Source organism: Camelus dromedarius, chromosome 24, assembly GCF_036321535.1.
Source record: "Camelus dromedarius isolate mCamDro1 chromosome 24, mCamDro1.pat, whole genome shotgun sequence".
In the NCBI taxonomy this organism is placed as follows: Eukaryota; Metazoa; Chordata; class Mammalia; order Artiodactyla; family Camelidae; genus Camelus; species Camelus dromedarius.
The window spans coordinates 14,855,970-14,875,288 of NC_087459.1; the positions used below are offsets into that span (position 1 = coordinate 14,855,970).

The 19,319-nt window shown below is 35.5% G+C and overlaps 1 protein-coding gene across 3 annotated transcripts in view; it reads right to left on the bottom strand.

The window, feature by feature from the left end:
- SMG1 (SMG1 nonsense mediated mRNA decay associated PI3K related kinase) overlaps nt 1-19,319 on the bottom strand; it is an 88,103-nt gene that overhangs the window by 58,688 nt on the left and 10,096 nt on the right. For 2 of the 3 annotated variants that reach the window (XM_031433147.2, XM_031433146.2), the window contains exons 2-6: nt 6,269-6,429; nt 5,575-5,730; nt 3,467-3,603; nt 2,451-2,509; nt 1,230-1,443 (exon numbers count right to left, since the gene is read on the bottom strand). In XM_031433147.2, the coding sequence (XP_031289007.2) occupies nt 1,230-1,443; nt 2,451-2,509; nt 3,467-3,603; nt 5,575-5,730; nt 6,269-6,429 (727 nt within the window). Of the gene's footprint in view, nt 1-1,229; nt 1,444-2,450; nt 2,510-3,466; nt 3,604-5,574; nt 5,731-6,268; nt 6,430-9,618; nt 9,678-19,319 lie in introns of all 3 variants that reach the window. The other variant, XM_031433148.2, reaches the window with a different exon arrangement.

Sequence of the window (19,319 nt, forward strand, 5' to 3'; positions counted from 1 at the left end):
ATAAGGGGGACAAAACAGGTGCAGAGAACTGTTCTTCTTAGGAGAGATTAAAGAGGCACACTGCCATCTTTCAGAGATTAAAGATTCATCAGTGCATGAATCCTGATAGGATCCTGGCTCAGGTAAGACAAAAGCTGTAAAAGGCATCTAGTGGCAATCGCTAAATTTGAATATGGATTGTATTATGTGATAAAATTAATTTTCTTAGGTATGATTTTAATATCGTTGTTATACAGGAGATTAATCTTAATCTTAGGAGATGTATGCTGAAGCATTTTGGGGTAAACCATCATGATGTGTGTAATTTATTTTCAAATGGTTCAACAAAAAATCGTGCATATGTGTATGTGTAGAAATAAAACTGTAGCAAAATGTTAATAAGTAACAGTTCTAGGTAAAAGATACATAGGTGTTTATTGTACTGTCCCATCTGTTTTCTTGTGGATTTGAAATTTTTCAAAATACTTGGGTAAATCTTCATAATATAAAAACTGTATGCAGAATAAGCCAAATTTGGTGTCATGCTTGTTAATTACAGATAATTTTATGAATCCTTCCCAAAATTCTTTTCATCATCTCTTAAACAAGGAAAAATGAAATTTTTAAAGAGCAGAATAATTTCTCATGTTTTTTAATTAACCAAAATAAATCATGAATTGTTAAAAAAAAAAAGCAAAAATAAAGATATCAAATAAGCCTAAAAATACCAAATCTTAATTTTTAAAAAATTGGCTCAATAAAAATTTAATTACTTATAACTTTGCTCAAAATTAAATTGAGAATGATTTTTTTAATAATTCAGATACACAATTTTATATCACATGGAATTAGAATTTTTGACATATTATCAAACGTAAGAACGCCTGAAGTAAGTTGTGATGTTTAGTTTTTGTCTCCTTCAAAAAAATGTGAAGTCCCAGTCTATCTGGCTTTCCTCATGGAGATTCTATTTCCAAATCTACAAATGATTCTAGTACCAAGTAAATTCAAAGGAAAGCTTCCAAAAAAGCTAAAAGACAAAATTAAATAATAATAATAATATTTAAAATCTACCTTTAATGTGTATCATTTCCTCAAATTCAGAAAAGGGAATTCTATTTACGTCATATGTACTGTCACTAGATAACCCCTATTCTAAGTTTCCTTTCTTCAAGCTCCCCTTCAAGGCTGTGTGTTAAGGACAACTTTTTCCCCAAGCCAATCATCAATCCCCCCCAGCCCACTCTTACCTGCATTACAGATGAAAAGGCTTTCTTCTCTCCTACAGTCTCTAATGCTCTGTAGGTGGCGCATAAGTAGAGCAGTTTAACTTCATCTTTTACAGATGAGCTAAATTTGCTAAAGATCCATTTGAAGATCTTCTCGGCCTCGTAACTCAGAGAAGCACAAAGAAGGCCAAGACAGCAAGCTCCCTCCTGTCTCAACTCCTGAAGCAATTTGCTACTGTGTTTATTTTAATGCAAACAACAAGAACACAAAGAAACAAAACACACAAAAAGCTTAAGTTTTCCAAGATGACAAGAACGATAGATACATCTTACAACACAATGTCTTAAATAATTTTTTAATTTCTATTCAAACTACACAAAAGGTTGAAGTTGTAACCACTTTAAGTATTCTCTGTATCCTGCAGTACCCCAAAGTACCTTTGTTAGACTTTATATTTTCTTTTATAGAGTCAATTCTTTACAAATAGTAAGGATAGGCCTAGAAATATAAAACTTGGGCTTCAAATTCCATCTCCAACTACATTAACGGATTCATAGAAAAGGGCAGCAAAAAGTGATCAGATAAAACACACTATATAATTTCATACTATGTAATGTTCAATATGTAAGGATTATAAAATAGGAAATGGTAATAGTTAAATACAATAAACTTAAAAAGGGTAACACTGAATTAAGTATAATATTAATGATAAACTATATAAAATAAAACCATCAAAAAGCAGTAAGGTTATGACCTGCTGAGACGAGTTTTGGATGCTTTCCAACACCGCAATTCTTTGGGAATCAGCATAGGAAGAAATGACTGCACACCTTTGGAGAACCCCAGTAGCCTCAGAGAATAGCTGGCTTGAATCCACTGTTGCCCAAAGAAGGACGCTCCCTTTTACCTCTACTCTCTAAGCAGTTTCAAAATGCTCTAGTTTACAAAAGTTAATTGCATTCATTCATGCTTGCATTAAGAGTTTATGTCATTCTATAAGTCAATCCTCAATTATTCAGTCATGCAGACAAATTAAAAAAAAAAAAAAGAATGGCTTTCCCTTTCAAGTGGATTCCATTTGTATTCAGTGGTAATTAATGTATAAACAACAAATAAAGATGAGAAAAGAACACAGTGAAACATTAAATAGATGTTCATAAATATAAAGTCAATGAATTTATCTTCTTGTATATGTTTAGTAATTTCTAAAAATGTATTTTAAAGTCTTTTAAATTACTTACCTTTCATTAAGCACATCATGCACAGCAGCCAAGATATTATCCAACTGTTTAACTAGTACCTTAAAAAAATTAATAAAAACTTCAGATTCCTATTCTTTAAGAATAATATTGTGTACTTTTTTTTTAACTTGTGTTCCCCTCCAAATTATAATTGCACAGCACCTTACTTTCCTTATTATTCCCAGGCCCCAATCAGCATATATCAGGTGTGACGTAAGTTTCCTTTCCGACTCTGACAGAAATTTATCCACAGGAAATATATAGCCATGATCACCAATGAAAAAAATAAGCTCAAAAAGCTTGTTTTATTTACTGTGAAATGGATTTTTTAAAAACATGAATTGATTAAGTAGAGAGATATATGAGAAAGCAGTATGGTAAAGTGTTAATGACAGAATTTAGATGCTATGGTATTCACTGTAAAATTCTTTCGATTTGCTGCGTATTTTTAAATTTTCATAATAAAATGGGGAAGGACAGGTAGAAGAAGCTTGCTTTGGACCATATGTTATTTGATTCACTATACTATTTTCATTCATTTTCTCCTGTTCCATATCAAGTTCTTAATTTAACATTAGGAGAATTACTTGAGGGGAAAGAAATTTGCAACTGTTCCTGCACTTTGTTGTTTTCCTGTTTATTTAGCCCTGGCCACTAGATCAAACTTACCCATGAATAAAGTATGTACCCTCTACCCCAATTTCACATATGAAAAACAAAGAGATAGTCTTGTCCTGGAACACGATAAAAAAATTCTGAGGACAGCAGAATAAATGTGTTAAAGGTTAAAAGCACTTTATTGCAGAAGGAACCAACATGGATCCAACATCTGTAGATAAATTACACATTAGGGGCATTAAGTTATAGATCATTATAATACAGGCCAAATTAACCTTGAGTAAGAAATCCCTGTTATTTTTTCCTTAGAAGCAAACTTTTTCCCTTCTTAAACCACTCCAGATAACATTAGCTACTGTACTACGGAAATACAAAACTTCCAAACATATTATACTCACCAGCTTATTTTCTGGTTGCTGAATAAATTCTTTCAACTGCTTTACAGTAGCCAGTCTTCGGTCTCTGTCGTCTTCCCGGGTGATCCTCCGAAGAAGATTCGACAGTCGAGACTCATCAGAATAAGACATCGATCGCTCTGTGGATAATATACATTTTATCCACTGACTATGAATTAGCATAGAAATTTTACAGTCCAAATATTTCGAAGTATATCAAAAATCAGAGTCCACTGGACAATAAAAGCTCAGTGAATGGAGATCCTGTAACACTTTTGTTCATCACTACAAACCCAGCCCCAGCACACTGTCAGGCACAGATCCTCAAAAAAGATAAACCTAAGCAAGTACCTCATTTCAGAGGATCAACTGACAGAGAAAAAAATGCTTAGAAATTATTTTTTTGGATCTGTTCCAAACTGTTTCAACATCCATGTAAAAGTGTGAATGGGTAAGAAATTTCTATAGGTTAGGGATAAAGTCTTTATCAGGCAGAAACATGCTATATGCTTCTATTTCTCACCTAGGTCTCTCACTGGAGGGGAGTCGCCTGTTCACATCATCATCATTTTCCTAGGACAAAGTTTTGGTGCACTGCAATCACACATTCAGCTCAACCAATGTCTAATTACCACCTACCATGTGCAAGGCACACTGTCATAGGAAAGCGGCAAATCAAACTTTTCTTCCCTTTTTTAATAACAAGAACAAGCAAGAACGCTAATAAAGATGCATTTAAGGACTAAATTTTTCTTTTTAAATTTTCAGCTGTGCTATTTATCATAATTAACCAGTGTACGTTAACACAAACTACATTAAAGGGTCTGACAGTTTCATTTCTCTCTAAAGCATGAAAGGAAAACTGATAATAAAAGAAAGTATAACATCTCAGAGAAGGAATGAGATTTTTGAAAGTCCCTAGCTTATAGAGTATTTCAGTAAGGATGAATACCAAAAATGTCTTTAGGTTACTAGTCAGGACATCTAGGCTCTATTTACAATTCCACCACTATCAAACTGTGTAAGTCTGAGCCTGTAAGGAGGAACTAGACTAAATTAGCTTTAAAGTCCCTTTCTAACTCTATCACACCTAAATCTAAGACTTTAAATACTTTTAAGAAACAGTATAGATGGGGGAAGGATAAATTACGAGTTTCAGAGTAACAGATAACACACCACTATATATAAACCAGATAAACAAGGACCTACTGTATAGCACAGGAAACTATATTCAGTTTCTTGTAATAATCTATAATGGAAAAGAATCTGAAAAAGAATACATATTTAAATGTATAACTGAATCATTTTGCTATACACCTGAAATAACACAACATTATAAATCAACTATACTTCAATTTAAAAAAGAAAAAAGAAAAAAAACACAGCTTAGACTAGTTATTCCACTTTTGAAAATTTACTTAAAGAAATTATTTTTCAAAAGCTATATTTAAATAAAGCTATATACCCAAAGATGTTCACCAAGATACACACAATTCATACCCCTCACTGGGAAAAAATGGTCATAATCTAAATGTCCCAAGAGTAAGTATATCTGACAAAGTGTATAAACCAGAAATCCTGATTTCTTAATCAGCTCTACCAATAAAACAAATTTCTCTTTTAGAAAAAAAAATGATCATCATTACCTCTAATCCCAAGAATTTTCAAGACTCTTTACCTATACATTGAGGCTTGTGTTATAGGCAGAAGTAGGTCACTGTGTATTTAACTTTAGAAAAGGCCCACTCCATAAACACCCATACCCTCACCATGCCCTAGAGTTCAAGGACTTGCTGCAGTAAGAGCCCACTATACACCACACAGTATCCACCATAATCAGGAAAATCCTTTCTTTAACATCTTACCCAGTCTCCCAATCTTATTTTAAGAGAATTCTCTTTTTTAAAGCATTAAAAACCTTTCTTGTGGGAATTTACTCTAGGAAACAGTTCACAGGAAAAGGAATGCAAACAAGTATCACCTGCACATGTTTTTCAACTCACAGTAAGCTAACCAACTCACACATGTGCAAGGTATTGGTACGAAATTAGGCATTTAAGAAACGTCTCGGTGGAGTTATGTGTGATTGCCTGCAGTTGGCCCAGCCTTACCCTGTGATTTCCTCATGTCTTTGATGGCTAACGCACGACTGCCATGCTGAATACTGGTGAACTCAGGGCTGGTCACATTGTTAACTCTCAGCTCTTGCCCCAACGACTTCCGACCATAAGTATTTTCCCCAGATCCTCCATTGACACTGTAGCCACCTAAAGACAGCAACATTTACGTTATTTCAATAGGGCTCTTGGTTTCACTCAATCAATTCCTGACAGTTTAGATTCTTATGATCCAACCTGCAGCTCACCAGCCTCTGCTTCTACTCTTTCCTTGTGATGCATACCTTGATTCCATTGTGTTGTCTTCAGTAGAAGTTATATAAGGGAAATGAAAACTAAATTAACTCAGATTTTGCACTTTAAAACTTTAGAAGTCTAGAGGAGAAGCCGTAGTCAGGAAAGACTACGGTCTTAGTGATAATACTGTATTTCAGGGGACAAGGAAACTGCATTTACATATTGCGCATGTGAAAAGTACATTCAAAAATTTTTTTCAGTTAAGGGAGTAAACTTACGAAGTTTCAAAACTGGCGCTGTGTTTAATATTTATATTTTAAACATATTAGAAGAAAGAGAGGAGTGAGGGAGGGAGAGAGAGGGAAAGAGGAGGAAGGGAGGGAGAGGCAGGTTGTTTAAAAAAACAAACACACACACAAAAATGCCCCTAGCAGTAAGGAAATATATATACCCTTTTCGTCATTCTGTACGTCAGTGTGGACTCTGGTATCATCGTGCCTTTGCCGAGACACCACAGCTGAATTTGAAGGTTGCAGTCCATAAGAAGACCCACCCCTATCTCTGGATGAAGAATATTTTAAATTATCTGGGTCGGCTGATGCACTATCAGTTCTGCAAAGAGAGAAGGGTATAAGGTTACAATTTTAAACAAGCATTTTAACAACCCAAATTATAAATCTTTCTTTTATACAAGCGTCTCTCTTCTCATTACTATTATAAATAAGCACTCCAGTGTCTAATAAGAAGTCTTTCAACAGGGAAGGGATTGTCAGTGGATGAAATACCAGCTTTTTAGCCCCTTCTACTATTCTAAAGATCCAATTAGAAATATGAGTGACTACCAGGAATAGGGTAACCAACTCATCCTGCTTTCCTCAAAACAAGTTTTAGCACTGAAATTTCCACGTCCTAGGAATTCCCTCATTGCCAGGCAAACTGAGACAGTTGGTCACCCTGGTCTGGGATTTTTTTCACATGACTTAATAAAAGGAATAATTCTTCCTAAATTTCCTCCTGCCGGGAGAGGGTTAATCCATGGGAAAACTACAGTCTTCCCAGTCACAAAAATAAAAAAAACACTGGCAACCTAATAGGCAGGGGCAATGCGTTACCAAATTATTTTTAAAGTACTGCCTCATGGCAATGTGGCATTCTCTCTCTCTCTCTCTCTCTCTCTCTCTCACCTAAGTTTGTAACTTGACTATTTGGTGAGAAAATAAATTACAGAATGAAATTTGAAAGCAAGCTAAACAGGATAAAACGAAAGAACACATTAGCTGCAAAGATTATTTTAATGTACTACAATACTGAAGACTTCATTGAATATTCTGTCTATAAATAATATCTATTAAAATTATAAAAAGTGATGAAAACAAAAGTAAGGAATCAGGAATCCAATAAAGCTCAAGGTTGCAGTTTGTAATCTATTTGAAATTTAAGTACAGCCTAGAATAATCCCTGATACTTAGATATTAATAAACAAGTGGTGCAGCCCCGGGGTAAAATTAGTATCTTTATCTAAGAATCAGCTCTATGCCTCAACGTCTTCATCAGTAAAATAGGGAACTGAGCTTTATGATTTCATAAGCTTTATTCTTCCTACCATCAACTGTAAGGTATCAAAAAATAAGGCAACATTAACTACTCTGTGTCAGCATATGAAAAATACCAAGAAAAAAAGTGCCTCTACTACTGATATTTCTTCTGAGAGGAACATCTTTCTGGAAAAAAAATCACTTTATGATACTTACTGAAACACTTTCTGTGCCCATAATTATTCGGAAAAGTTAAGGATGCTAGCAAAAGCAGAAACTAAGCTATTCCTCAACTCCGATGTCCCTCCACCATGTGTAAAAAGACTGCAGTGTTTGTGTATATATTTCATTTAGTTTATCATCCTTTTGTTCCCCCCCAAGAATACTACATATGAAACGCTACATAGGCTCAGACACCCTGAGCTGTACCCACTGCAACCATTGTTAACACAGAGCGTAGACAAACAAATTCAACTGAACATAGGTACCTAAGTGCACAAGTCTAAATTATTCCTAAAGGCTCTCAATCTGAAACTTGACAAAATTCCATAACCCTAGCATATTAATATAACTAAAGCTTCACAGTGGAATATCTTCAAATATTGAGTTCATTTGCAGACAAAGCTCAGAACTTTCAAGATATGAAAAAGTAAAATCTATAGAATTTCAAGACAAAAAAAATGTATGAGGATATTTTCTAAGCATTTAAATAACTTCCACTAAATGGAGCATGAGAACTTTTAAAAACTAATGTAATGACATTCCCTGTGTATCTAAAAACAGTAGACTAAATGAGCATCTGTAATAAACCATAACATACCATTAATTTCTAAAAGGAAATTGAAAAATAAAAAGAGAACTTATGAACTTTTTCTGGCAGAACATGAACTTGTCTGTATGTATGGTATCTAACACAACCTGGAAAAGTAAGCTGTTAGCAAATGAATGAATAAAATAATTGAGAAACATCAAGATAACTGAAGTCTATCAACATTTAAATGAATACTAAAATATTCTGTATTTCCAGTTTTCATTATGCTTATGTATCACACATACCACTCTTACCGTTAAGAGTTAAATATCTGTATCCTTTTCTAGTGACACAGCAGTAAACACAAGGCAAGAGAGAATATGGGTTAAAAAAAGATCTGGGCTCAAATCCCAACTCCAGCACTGAAAAGGTATGTGCAACTTTGCAGGGGGTACTTAATTTACAAGCAAGCCTCAGTTGTCTCTTGCATAAAATGGGGATAATACCTATCTAACATGTAAGGCTATTGCGAGTCTTTAAAGATAATGAATTCTTAAGAAATACTTAGCTTAGAAAGTACACTCAAAGTTATTATGACCATAATACTAAATATACTCAAGGTTTCTAATCTAACAGATAAATAAATATAAGCAGTTCATAAGCCTATGAATATGATCAAAACAAGTTTTTACACTCTAATATACAGCAGCTAATTTTAAGTTCTTCACTGAAGAAATTAGCAATCTACTGCTACCAACAAATCCATTTCTAACTAGGAAGCATTTGATTTCAATCTAAACTGAAAACAAAATAAAACAAAACAGGAACACTTCTCAATTTGTTAGAAATATATGTTTTTAAATCCCATGAGTTATAAACATGAATATTTTCCCCCCTAGAATCTGGTTTTTCAGATATATAACAAAAAATTCAGTAGGGTAGAACTACTGTCTCAGAACTGTCTAAAAACTCCCTGGTTGCCGGGTTCTTTTTATTACAAAACATTTCTAGCCAGAATTCAAGTTTTAGGTATTCTGAACTCAAAAGCACAAAATGGTTTAGCATTTATATGAATTTTTATAATATCTAGATGGCTTAGTTCTCAAAAAGTCAGTATCAGGCTGTTAGCACCAACAAGATCATCCCAGTTCAATAAACAGAAAATTGTTAAGAACGGAAATGAGTACTTATAGTAAGGCAATCAAAGGCACAAAATAGAAAATGAAAATTTGAACTCAAAGAGGCAGGCATAAATGTTAAGCTAGTTGTAAGGGCTGAAAAAGCTACCATCTGCCAGAATTAGTGTCTCAATTTAGTGATAAAAGAAAATGTTATCTGTTAAGACTAAGTATCCTAGCTAGGATCCAAAAATACCTCCACAGCCCCTTTAACACACTAAAAATATTAGAGAGAGAGAGGAAAAAAAAAGAAATGCATAAATTCCCCAAAATGATTAAACTGAAGTTAAAGCCTGATGTACATGCCACATGAGAGGTAAGTTTCTAAAGCTCATACCTCAAAAATCGCATACTGTATAATATGGAGCCTTTGTGATGTTTTTGCATCAAGTCAATCTGTAAGACAGTAGTTATAATATTAGTGAAGACAGTGGGTTAAAAGCATTTTTTGTTCAAACATGAAGCAAATATCATTCATGGGTTAGATGCTTTTAGTTGCACTATGGCCCTCCAGGGTTCATATGTTGAAGCAAAAATTGAGATGGAACGCCACTCTGTGCCTTAGAGGATAGAGGCTTACTGTGGCAGCAAAAAATTTTTTAGTACAAAAGAGAATTTAAATGTTAACTATAACATACAAATCACATGCAAATATAGTTACTGCTCATTTTAGTTACCTATTCTCAATATACAGAAAATGTAATAAATTTTCAATGACCCAAACCCTCAGAGCTTACATCAACAATTTAGCACATGTTCGGGGATACATACTATCTCCTGGCTAAATGTGGTCTTGTGGTCCAATTCTCATAAGCATTATGAAAAGCAACTAAGGGGCAGGAAAAAAGCCACCCTGGAAGTATAAAGTCAGGGTATTCCCTATCAGGAAGGATTTCCATAAAGCACCCCAAAATGACTTGATGCAAACACCACACCTTGTGGTGCCACCAAAATAAGCATCATATTGCTTCAAGTAGTTTTTAACTAGGCTTATTAAGGGATTTCACTCACATGGTGAGATCTAATTTGTAATGGATATCAACCAGGAAATGAGATTTGCACTAAAGCCAATGAGCTGGGAATGCATTTATTCTCTAAAGCAATGGTATTCAAAGATACTATCACTGTCACAAAGCAGTTGTAGGATATGCTGTGAGTTTTTCATACTAACAGTTAATATCACTAAAAATGATTTGCCTTTTAGAAATAAATTCAAGGTTATCCTTGTGATGTCTCTTACTCACCTGGATTCGGGCATGCTTTAAAAAGGATAAGAGAAAAAGTGAAACTATGCAAAATTCTGGGGCTCCTGTACATCACACTTTCACATTAAAAACATTGCTCTAAAATGTGAGTCTATGGCTAAAAATTCATTTGGGAGGCTCAAGGACTTCATTATATTAAACTCTTCCCACCAGAGACAATTGTAAGTTCAAATTTAATAAAACAGAACTGAACTACCATGCCAAAATTATGAATGAGTTTACCTCAGTTTTGCAATAATGCAATAATGAAATATTAACAGTTAATATAATTTCGTGATGAAACTTCCTTAGCTACTTAAGTATTAAGTGTCTATGATACCAAACCTTAATTTTCTATTTATAGGTTATTTGTTACCAATTTTTAACCATCAAACCTCAACAGTCACTGCAGCTTCAAAATATCAAAATATATTTAATTACTGTTGTAAAACTGTAAAGAATTTTACCTTGCCCAGTTAGAGGTCTGGACTTAAGCTTCAACTTCTAGAAGATTATAAGGCCTAATAAGAGTGTCCTTGTCTACCTGGGAACTTTGGGCCACACCAATGTGATCTATGGTGGGGCCTTTGAGTCACATGGATGAGCTCAACCTCCAGAAGGGCTGGAGACTAAGTTCAAGCATTTGGGCAGTTGATCACGGAGCCCCAGGCAAAACTCTGGACACCAAGGCTGGGTTGGTTCCAAGGCTGGCTTCCGTGGGTGGTAATACACCATGTGTATTATCATATATCAATACCAGGAAAGTAATATTGCTCACTACTCCACAAGAAGAAGTTCCACATTTGGAACTCTCCTAGACTCTGCCTTATGTGCCTTTATCCTTGACTGATTTTAATCTGTATCTTTTAGCTGTAATAAACTAGAAGCATGAGTAGAACAGCCTTCAATGAGTCCTGCAAGTCCTTCCGGTGAATTAATCCAAGAATGGTCTTCAAGATCCCCAAACTTGCAACTGCTGTCAGAAATAAGGGTGGTCTTATGGATATGCTCCCTCTGACTCAGCACCTATATTTAGAATCACTGGGAAGGAAGGTGCAGCTCAATGGTAGAGTGTATGCCTAGCATGCACAAGGTCCTGGATTCAATCCCCAGTACCTCCATTAAAAATAAATAAGTAAATAACCTCCCTGCACCAAAAAAATTTTTTTAATAAAAATAAAAATAAAATCACTGAATGCACTCTAACTCAAAATTTTAAAGGTTCTAAATACTGTTTTAAAATAATATCGTTACAAAACATAGTAAAGATTCAACTTCAGTATAGTTTATTTCCCTTCCAAGGAATCTCAAACAATCCCTACTGATAGACCTCTAATCATATTGACCAGAAGGGACAAACAAACCAAGTAACTAGGAGTGTACTATGTTACATTTTAACCTTTGCTTCATGTGCACAATTGTCTTTGGTGAAAACGCTGAACACACCACTCCCATGTAGTTCTCTGACTACAAACTGGGTCTTCAATGTTGCCCATAATCCCCTAGCCAGGGTTCTCTGCTTTCCAAAACAGCTTTCAAACTTTCTGCACCTTCCTCCTTCCCTCACGCAACCAGTGATGATCCTACAGAGTCCTACTACATGAGAAAGTTGTTCTGTAGCACATTCAATAGTAAGAGGTAAATTTTGAGCTTGTATCAAGTCTGGCAAGCAACCTACCCAAGCAGTTTACATACATATATCATATCATTTAATCTGGAACATAATCCTATTGTGATTATTAAAGATGATAAACTATCATCTTACAGATGAGGTAACAGAGATTCCATAAATGACCTAGAGTTGCACAGCTACTAAAAGGCAGAGCAAGAACTCAAACTCAGTTCTAACTCCCAAGTTCTTCAACACTCCACCACTGCCTGACAACTTCCTTCCAATAATCCACAAATTCACCTATATCTGGAAACACAGCCTTTCTTTCCAGTACACTCACATAATGGAACAAGTAAACCTCCTATCTGCTTTAACCTTCGGGATCCATGCACTCTTCTGAGGCATGTCCTGGATCTCCAGCTTTCCTACTGCTCATCATATCCTCAACATACGAACACATTCAGGGCTTTCCTTTAAAAAAAAAAAAGAAAGAAAGAAATCAAAACCTTAACTCTCTTTCTCCTTCTAAATCTAAGTGTTTACATAGACTCTTCACAGCCAAACCTCTTGAGAAAAATTTACCTTCCTTGCCTTCACTCGCTTTTTAACTAACTGTAACCAGGGTCCCACCCTCAACACTCCACTTAAACTATTCCTGCCAAAACAGCAACTGTCGCTGGTGGCCTACTTGCCTCTAAAATCCCTTAAGCCCTTTTCAGTTCATTTTGCTCAATGCCCCCTGATGACTTGCTTTTCACAACTCTCTACTCACACTCTTTCTCAATGCCACTCTAAAGGGTTTTTTTTAGTAACTTGAATTCCAGTGCCCTTCTCTACTTTTCCCAATCCAAGTACTTTCTTTCTTCTTCAGTTCCTTCTTTAACCAGTTTAGATATCATGGCCTATCATTCAATAACTCTTGCCAATTCCTTTAACCTCCCTTAATATTTTACTCACACCGATCTGGTAAACTCCTAACCCTGGAAAAACCCAGTTATCAATTATCCATCATCCACCAGTAAGCACCACATTCCCAGGTCTTCTAAAGTTCATCCCCCATTCTCTACATGCACTATTCAGACCTTCCCATTCTCTTCATTCCAAAGTACTCTCCTAAATCCCTTACATACACACACACACACACACACACTCTCTCCCCCCTCCCTCTCCCCCTCTCCCCCTCTCTCTCCTCCACATCACTCCCCCCTACCCACCAACACACATACAAACTCTGTAACATTCCCTCTATTTGACCAAGGACGGCAAAATACCATAACACATGTGCAGCCAGCTCTAGGCCTTGATTAGGATTCCATCTATTTCTACTTTGTTTTTTCAAATACTCTTTCTCCTATGGAGTCTACCTTTCCCATCAAACTGAATCCTCTCTCTAAACATGTAAAATTTTCTAATATCTCCTATTTAAAAATATAAAAACATATTAAACACACACACAAACACAGACAGGAAAGCCATCAACCCCATATCCCTCCAACCAACCAATCTGCACTCGCTCTTTGCAGTCAAACTAAGAATTGTCTCCACTTCCCATCCCATTTTTTTACCTCTACTAGCTCCTCTATCCACACTAATTCAACTCCAGCCCCCACACCTTTGGCAAAACCAACTAAGACCTCCAGGTTGCTAAATGCAAGATATATTTCAGGCTGCTTCTTACTTATTCTCTCACAGCAGTTTTCACAGGGCTGCGGAGAACAGCTGAGCAGGTTGTGGCCTGCACAAAGGTGCCCTGCAGAGGAATGAAGTGAGCTGAATGAGAATTTCTTTTTAAAATCCTTATAGTAACTTGCGCTCAGATCCCGAGAATTCAAAGTAACCAAATTCTTCTTTTCCTTTGGCTTATAGGATGTTATACTCTGCATTTCTTCCTACCTCTCTAGTTGTGCTTTTTCAGGAACCTTTGAAGGTTTGCTCAGCCTCCTCTACCAAACCATTAAATCTTGGAGTTTCTCAAAGCCTGGCCTTTGGTCCCTCTACTCATCTCACTTGGTACTCTCTCCCTCAATCTATGCTGATGGCAGTACTCATCACTTGTATGACACTGACTCCCAAATCTTGGCCTCCATCATAGTTGCCCACTCTGAGGCCCAGACCTATATATACCCAACAGTTCAAAAAAACAATCTTCATGTTCTAATGCCTCAAACACAACAACTGGCTTCTTTTCTCTCAGAACTCCTATTATAATAAATGGTAACATCATCAGCTATTTTCCAATAAATGGCACTATTTGGTCTGTCAGACATAGTACGTTCCCCACCTCCAATTCTCATCTCTATCCCATTTCTCCTCCATGTTACAACACAAACAATTCTTATAAAATCTGATGTCCTTCATTTATCATCTTATGTACCTTACTTCCCTTTTCAGCTAAATATCTATACTCCCGTAGTCCTTTTACACTCTATGCCCCATCCATCCCAATCTTTCAGTGCCCTAGAAAGAATCTCCTTGCTCAGTCTCTGCCTGGCACAGCCTCATTCTCAGCCCTCCCTGACCGTAGCTAATTTCTTTGTCCTTCAAGCTTCAGCTTTTCTTTGCAAAGTTTCTGATTACCTTGAGGCTGGCTAGTAGTCCCTGCTATATAAGTGCCATTGGAGAATCTAATAGTTTCCTTAGCTCTTACATCATTTGAGAAGCTTATTTAAACTGTGTTCTGCCAGGAGACTGTAGATACCAGAAGGGCAGGAGTCTGTCAATGTTGCTTATCATTGTAACCCCACTGCCGAGATGGCACACAAATTACTTATTGTCTAAGTGATTCCCTACTATCATAACTGAGGCCTTTCTCTTGACTCTGTAATGCAGTCCCCTAACCTAACCCAACACTAACTTTTCTTAACTCAGAACCCATACTCCCTCTCCAAAATGTTCTATTAAGATCAACAAGGCGTGGGGATATAGCTCAGTGGCAGAGCCTGAGTACATGAGGTCCTGGGTTCAACCCCCAGTACCTCCATAAAAATAAATAAATAAAAATAAAATCAACAATATTTTCTTGATTATTTTCTACAACACGAGCAGTAATTAAAAGCTAATGACTTCAAAAGGTGAACTAAGATAGTTCCAGTCCTCTCAGAATTTACAATCTAAAAAGAAAAGAACTGTAAGTCAGCATAAGTTCCAATCAGGAGTATAAAATGCTCTGTGATTTCAGGGGAAAAAAAATCCCATCATTCAGCTCCTTCATCAAACTCTTACAGCACTCAAAGTGTGTACCACACTAGCTTGCATTTTAGTAGGTATATAATAGCTTCAATTTGCTCACTTGAGATGTTAGTATTAAAAGCAGTTACCTAGCACCACACACCTTTCATAGAGAAAAGAGAACAGCACAGTGGTTGCTGCATGGAGAGGGAAGGGGAACTGACTAGAAAATGACCTTGGATCAAAATCCATTACAACCATTTAAATTAAGTAAAAATTTCATCTTCTAAGTTAAAACTTCCATAACTAAAATTTGGTCTATGTACATGATCTTCAGAGTAACTCTTCTGAACACAAAAAAAGCCAGTAATAGAAAGGGATGGCTTCAGCAATATATTTTAATGAATTCTAAAATTCTACCTACTTAATATGCATTTTAAAAGCCTTATTTATTTTTGTGCAAAGGGCACTATCAAGAGTGAAAACTCAATTCATGTACAACTGAAAAACTGTGCTCTACACTGGAAATTGACACAACACTATAAACTGACTATAACTTAATACAATAAAATTGTAAAAAGAGTGAAAACTCAAGAGAAAATATCTGCAAATTATATATCTCATAAGAATCTAGTACCCAAAATATATAAAGAATTCCTATAACTCAACAAAAAGACAAACAATCCATTTAAAAATGGGCAAGACTTGAACAAATATATTTCTCCAAAGATATTCAAATGGAAAATTAGCACATGAAACGTTGCTCAACATCGTTAGTGATTAGGAAAACCACAATGAGAAATCACACCACTAGGATAACCATAATTTTTTTAAAGAAACAGAAAACAACTAATACTGTGAGAGGTAGAGAAACAGGAACCCTCATATATTACTGGTGAGAAAGCAAAATGGCACAAACCACTTTAGAAAATAGTTGGCAGTTCCTCAAAAAAATTAAACATAGAATTACCACAAGATCCAGCAAATTCACGTCTAGGTATATGCCCAAAAGAACTGAAAACAGGTGTTCAAACAAAAACTTGTTCATGAATGTTTATCACCACAGTATTCACAATAGCAAAAAGACAGAAACCCAAATGTCCATCAAAGGAATGGATAAACAAACTGGTATATCTATACCATGGAAGATTATTCAGCCATACCTGCTACAACATGGATGACCCTTGAAAATGTTACAGTAAATCAAAGAGGCCAGACACAAAAGGCTGGACACAAAAGGCTACCTATTATATGATTTCATTTATATGAAATATTCAGAATAGGCAAATCCATAGAAAAAGTAGATTTGTAGTCGCCAGCATCTGAGAGGAGGGGAAAATAGGGAGTGACTGCTTAATTTGTACTGGGTTTTCATTTGGGACGATAAAAATTCTGGAACTGGTCATGGTTGCACACATTGTGAATGTACTTAATACCACTAAATTGTGAAATAGTACATTTTACCAAAATTTTTTAGAACCTTATTTATAACATTCTTGAAAAGGCAAAATTATAAAGAAAAAAGACCAGTGGTTACCAAGGACTGGGCGAAGCTGACTACATAAGGGCACAGGGAAACGGTGGGGGATGACAGAAGCATTCTATGGCTTGATTGTGTTGGTCACAGTTACAATACTATCCAGTACTGTCAGAACTCGAGAACTCTACAGCATGTAAATCATACCTCAATAAACCTGATTTTAAAGGAAATAGTGTACTTCTTTATAGTAAACACATAAAAGTATTGAGTTATTAATAACTGATTTATTTTTCATAATTCAGTGTTTCATGTCTTACATTGTCAACCATATTTTAGTAGCCATTCTCAATGGAAAAGCAGAAATGTATCATTGGTTTAAAGTCACCATGCTTTCTATGAAACCAATGACTGCTAGTTTCCGAATTAATCAGGCATAAGAGCTGGAACTTTAAAGCTTGGCAAGGATTAACCTAGCCAAGGTACAGTAAGAAATAAAACTGCACTCATATCAGTAAAAGAGTTGTTACCTATACTAATATTAAAAGTTCTCAATTTCCAGCAAAATAGCCATTTTACTCTTTATCAATGCCTGAGATAAGTCTTTATAGCACTTTATTTAAAAAAAAAAAAAACCTAATGAATTCTTAATATTTTATTGCCTACCCATTTGATAGCTTTCAAAAAAATTTAAAGAGTCAAAGCACTACGGCTGACAAAATCAGAAGCTTATGGGCCAAGAGAGATTGGCAATCCACTTATGATTTATTTTACATATTTAAGTATTCTGAAGTCCTATATCTCATCTGGCATAAATTTATTTCTTACTAGGCATTAAGAATATTGATAGTCAGGAAAGTTGGTATGCTTTTAACCTCTGATACAAACATGAATTCAATGTTCAGCATTTAACAAAAATAATTCTGTTTATGCTAAATAATCATTCACCTAAAGGCCCCTGGATCTAAGGCTCCACATCAATTTGACTCACTTTCTTCCTGGCCTTTATTTTTAACCCAAGCTAGTTTACAGCCTTAAACAAAACCCTGTTTCGGCTACTATTTGCATCACTTATCTTCCCCTTTTGTCAGCAAGTCCTGGAAGTACTTTAGAAACATCCCATTCAGCCTGGGAAATTGCCAAGACTGAAAGGAAATCTCTTACTCCATGACCTCCCTAGCAGAGGAAGGACAAAAAGACTGAAAAGTCCACAAAGAACCAAGTCCCATCCCCTCACTCCCCCACCCAGAATCTCCAGGTTAAATGCCAAACATAGCCCCTTAGGACAGAGAATATTAAGAGTTAAACACTAGAGGAATCCTAAAAGGAAGAGTCTTGAAACCAGAGTGAGACTCTAATTAAGGAAACGCAGTATTTTATAAGAAATGTGTGCAACCATCTTTTAAAAGTCCTGAAAACAGGCGAGTAATGCTGTAGAGTTATTCTGATAAAGTTCTTCTAGCTAATAGACTCAAGCATATTCCCAAGGAACTAACATGTTTGTGAGATTCTCTAACAATTACGTATTTTACATCTTCCCTTAAAAATTACTCTAAAAAGAGGGGAGGGTATAGCTCAGTGGTACAGTGTGTGCTTAGCATGCAGGATGTCCTGGGTTCAACTCCCACAAAAAAAAAAAAATTTTTTTTTAAAGAATTATTCTAAAAAGCACTGTGATCTCTTTTAAAAACAAATTTAGTGTAATAAATAACAACAATACCGCCTTTTTTTTTTAATTTAAACAAGTCAAGAAAAATTACGTGATTGCCAAAAATCACTCGTAACACATTAAAAAAAACAAATACTATGCCATTTAGATATAAGTACTTTCAAAGAAAACTATTATCAAGTTAGGCCCAACTGCCACAATGGTAATGCATATCCTTCAAATCCTGGGCACAGTCAAGGATTTGGGCATCAAAAGATCTATATTCTAGCATGTAACCTTTATCATGTAACATATCTTAAATATAACGGCAAATATGGAAAAGACACTATATTTCATATTCCACACATGATCCTCAATACAGAAAAACATTACCAGAAATATCTTTAGGGCATTCTCAAATTATACACATGACCCCCACCCCAACTCTCTTAACAAATGAAGACACCTAGAGAAGAATCTAAAACATCTTGGTTGTATTTCTAACTTTACCAACATAATTACACTAAGACAACAAGCAGATTTTTAAATGGACTCTGGTTCCTTTCAACATCTCCAGTAACTCCTCTAGGACCTATCTCCTTAGGTATCCTGTGGTAGGAAATACACTATTAAACACCAACATACTACCTGCGGTAAAATATGTATGGTAAACCCCCCTACTTAAGCATTGGGACTTCTTTTTCAGAAGTGATCTTGAAATAGCCATTTCCTCCTACTTAAACATAAATAAATCTCAAAAGATATGACTCCTAAGTCAAATAGTTGGGAAAGGAAGATATTTTGTAGAAAAATTCTATTAATTCTTCTAACTGTAGGGCTATTAAGACAGTTTCGGGTAGTTACTGAAACATACTAGTAAGCAGCAATC